Genomic DNA, 4,406 nt, shown 5'->3' on the forward strand with positions numbered 1-4,406 from the left:
CACTCATCATGACAGTAAAATAGGGCATTCTAAGTCAATATACTGCAGTATTTCCTCTCTCAGTCAGTAGAAAATATGGTTAACACACGGTCATGCATGGGAAAAAAAATACTGTCATGTACCGTGAAACCGGTATAATTTTGAAAAATACCATGATATAAATTTTTGGTCATACCGCCCAGCACTACCCAGCAATATATTTCATTGTACACATGGGGTACAAAACTTTTTTATCCCTGTGTGCACCAAACCCATCTTGAGTGTTTGCTGCTAAAAAGCTAATTTTTTTTTGTTTCATCTGACCATTGAACCCAGTCCCGTTTAAAGCTCCAGTCGTGTCTAGCAAATAAATATGTTGGAGTTTTCTAGTTTTTTCTTGAAACCCTCCCAAACAACAGGCTTTCTGACCCCAAGACTCAACTATTTTCTGCAGTTCTCCAGCTGTGATCCTCCTCGCCGTGCATTAGGACGATATAGGCACACGTCCTCTTACTGTATTAGAATATGTGGTTTGAGATGCCATGCGAGCGAGCGAGTGAGTGATTGTTTTGTCTGGTGTGTCCTGTAGAGGGCGGTGTTTCAGGGTCTGTCGCAGGAAGCTCTGTCTGCCTGCATCCAGTCTCTCCTCAAAGCCTCTGATATCATTCAGAAGAACAAGGTGAGGCGTTTATATCTTATCTGTACACAGGACAATCAGTCAGAAATGAGAAATTCACTCCACTATCGTAAATGACCCAGAAACATTTTTTTATTAATAATTTTATTTTGTATTTTTTATTAATGTATGAATTTTATATATTTTTTTTAAATATATATTTTTTGTCATTTAAATTTTATTTATTTATGCGTCCTGAGAAATGTATTATTTATTAATCTATTGTTAATGATCCAGAAACAACTTTTTAATTTTTATTGATAATTTTATTTTTTATTAATTCATGCATGAATTTTATATTATATTTTTGTAATATTTTTATTGTATTGTATTTCTATTTATTTATATGTCCTAAGAAATTCATTCCACTATTGTAAATGACCCAGAAACAACTTTTTAATATGTATTAATCATTTTCTTTTTTTCTTTTTAGTTCATTTATATTTATTTATTTATTTTTAGTAATTTTTATGTCTATCTATCTATCTATCTATAAGGGATGCACGATATTATCGGACTGATATCGGAATCGGCCAAAATGGCTTTAAATGTAAATATCGGCATCAGCCCGATATGAAAAATTATGCCGATATGTCTTGCCGATAAGAGGAATACATTAACTCACATGTGCTCAGGGTGTGCTAGCGATTAGATCACGTCAGCAGTGTGGCTCATTCTTGAAGCAAAGTTTTTGCCTGAATGGTGATATTCACGGTTTTGGATCTCTGCATTTAATCTGAGAATGCATGGATAGAATGACGTTCAGTGTATGTTAGAGTAAACAGTAATAGCACGTGCAGCGGCAGCCTCCCCTGGGTCCTAACGCCCGTTCGCTAAGGAGTTTTACTTCCGTAGGGGGCGCTGTTTGGCCTACTTCTAATAAAATGAATGCAAAATACACAAATAATATTTAGACTGTTTCTGATTAAATAAACAGTAATTGATGCCATAAAATCATGAGTATGTTTTGATTTAAAGGTCAGAAGCTATAGTTTACATGAACAACAACAACAAAAAATCACATACATGACACTTAAATTAAATAATTTTATATATACTAACACTAGCTTGCTCTATTCTTTTTCTACTCTATCGGTTTTCTTTTTATTTATTATATAATTTAAAAAGAAAACCTTGCTATGTGTACTGCGTTAAGCTAACTGAGACTTGTTATAGCACTTGCTATTTCTTCTGTTGTCCTCATTTGTAAGTCGCTTTGGATAAAAGCATCTGCTAAATGACTAAATATAAATAATATATATATATATATATACTGATTTATTCATTAATGTGTAATATGTTATATTTTTTAAACAAATTATGAGCTCTAAAAGATTTTCAGAATTTGTACAACTCTTTTGCTTTAGATCATTTACAAATGTTACATTTTAAAATAAAATGTTAAGGTTACCACTGCATCTTTCTGGAAAAAAATGCAGTGATTGAATATAGTTTATTTATATTTATTTTCAAATCTTCAATGTACTGTCATTATAAAATAACTTCATTATTGTTTATTTAATTCTATCCATCCATCCATCCTGAGAAATTAATTCCACTATTGTAATTGTGACCCAGAAACAACATTTTACCATATTAAATTTCAAGTCAGGTTTTTTTTTAAATTGCCTTTTGTACAATTATACACATCGTTTCAAAGCAGCTTTACATAAAATCATGAAGTTATTGTTTATAATATCTTCATATCTTCAATATCTTCATGCCTTATAGTCACATTTAGCAGATTAGGGCTAGATGATAATAGTTACATTTTGCAATGATATAAACCATCAAACAGTTGAGATTTACCATATACTTTATGCAGCTTTACATGAGTGCACTATATCTGTTTAAACTTAAATATAATATATATCCAACTATATATTGAGCTGGACGATAATATAGTTACATTTTGCAGTGATTTAAGCAATCACACAGCCGATATTTGTTATATAGCATATATATGTGACCCTGGAGCACAAAAGCAGTCTTAAGTCGCTGGGGTATATTTGTAGCAATAGCCAAAAATACATTGTATGGGTCGAAATTATTGATTTTTCTTTTATGCCAAAAATCATTAGGATATTAAGTAAAGATCATGTTCCATGAAGATATTTAGTAAATTTCCTACCGTAAATATATCAAAACTTAATTTTTGATTAGTAATATGCATTGCTAAGAACTTCATTTGGACAACTTCAAAGATGATTTTCTCAATATTTAGATTTTTTTAGCACCCTCAGATTACAGATTTTCAAATAGTTGTATCTCAGCCAAATATTGTCCTATCCTAACAAACCATACATCAATGGAAAGCTTACTTATTCAGCTTTCAGATGATGTATAAATCTCAATTTCGAAAAATTGACACTTATGACTGGTTTTGTGGTCCAGGGTCACATATTGTTTTATGTAAGTACTGTGTATAAATGCAAATAAAGTTTGATGTACTATTATTCAACTTTAAATATATTGCTGGGTGATAATATAGATTATGCAACACTATAAACAATCAAGCAGTTGAGATTTTTAAATCTTATATTGTGCATATTTTTTGGTATATTATGTGTAACGTTTGGTAAAAACCACAGGATTCCTATATGAGAAGCTTTGTCAGAAACCGAAACGCTGGCTGAGGCAGGATTGGTCAGTAAGGTTTTAAAAGAGGTTTAATTCCAGAGAGACGTGTTGAACCTGCTGTACTTTCTTCACAGAATCAAATAGATGGGCAGCTCTTCCTCATCAAACATCTCCTGATCATGCGCGAGCAGATCGCCCCGTTCCACGCTGACTTCGCCATTAAAGAGATCTCTCTGGATCTGAAGAAGACCAGAGGTAACAGCCACGTTTTTGTGAGGTTTGGGTGGATTTGAATGATCGTTGGTCTTTTTTTATAGATGTTCACAGCACTGAGAGAATGAGTGTGACAGATTTGACTGGTGCATTTTAGATATTTAATACAGATGCATATAAATTTGTGTTTTTAGTGTTTTTCAGCATTTTAACACAAATATCTCAAAAAAAGATGTTCCCTAAAAAAAGGCATGAATGTGTGCATAGCTTCGAGTTGTTGTTGATGTTATGAAAGATAATGCAGAATGATTTGTTTTATGTAATATTTACTGGTTTGTTACTCAATATGAGTAAAAATTGGCTGGGGGGGTTAACTAATAGGGCTGGGTTTTGACACAAATTTCACGATTCGATTCTCATTCACAAGCTTGCGATTCGATTAGATTCAATATCGATTATTTTGTATATATATATCAGGTACACATGCCAAATTTTCTCAAGGAAAAAAATTATTTTAACTTATGCTGTAAAATATACATGAGAGTCAGTTGGTACTACATTACTATAATATTGAAGGTTGAAACTGACTGATTTTTTAGGCTTGAATTGCTTAAATTACACTTAATGAAGTTAAGTATAAATTAAACATCGAAGAACAGTAAAAGTTACAATGAATATATTATATGGGGCATATATTTAGCAAAATGCCCCTCTCTACAGTTTATTTTTCTAGCTGAATAATAAGTTTATGGTCACAGAATATGTTTGTTTCTGAGGTAAATGTGACGTTACGTGACATTGTTTACAAGCCGTTATATTGACGTCTTTGCGCGGCTGAAACACAGATTGAGAGATTACATGAGACAGGATACGGATTGTAAAGTTGTACTTTCTTTTAACTTACCTTCAGATGTTTAGTCATGTTTATTTTGTGCTGAAACTGGTATTAATGTGGAGG

The 4,406-nt window shown here is 32.1% G+C and overlaps 1 protein-coding gene across 1 annotated transcript in view; it reads left to right on the forward strand.

Moving 5' to 3' along the window:
* cog3 (component of oligomeric golgi complex 3) overlaps positions 1-4,406 on the forward strand; it is a 35,074-nt gene that overhangs the window by 19,895 nt on the left and 10,773 nt on the right. The window contains exons 16-17 of the mRNA XM_016489780.1: positions 569-658; positions 3,370-3,490. Of these exons, the coding sequence (XP_016345266.1) occupies positions 569-658; positions 3,370-3,490 (211 nt within the window). The remainder of the gene's footprint in view (positions 1-568; positions 659-3,369; positions 3,491-4,406) is intronic.

Source organism: Sinocyclocheilus anshuiensis, unplaced genomic scaffold, assembly GCF_001515605.1.
Source record: "Sinocyclocheilus anshuiensis isolate Anshui unplaced genomic scaffold, SAMN03320099.WGS_v1.1 scaffold394, whole genome shotgun sequence".
NCBI classification, from domain to species: Eukaryota; Metazoa; Chordata; class Actinopteri; order Cypriniformes; family Cyprinidae; genus Sinocyclocheilus; species Sinocyclocheilus anshuiensis.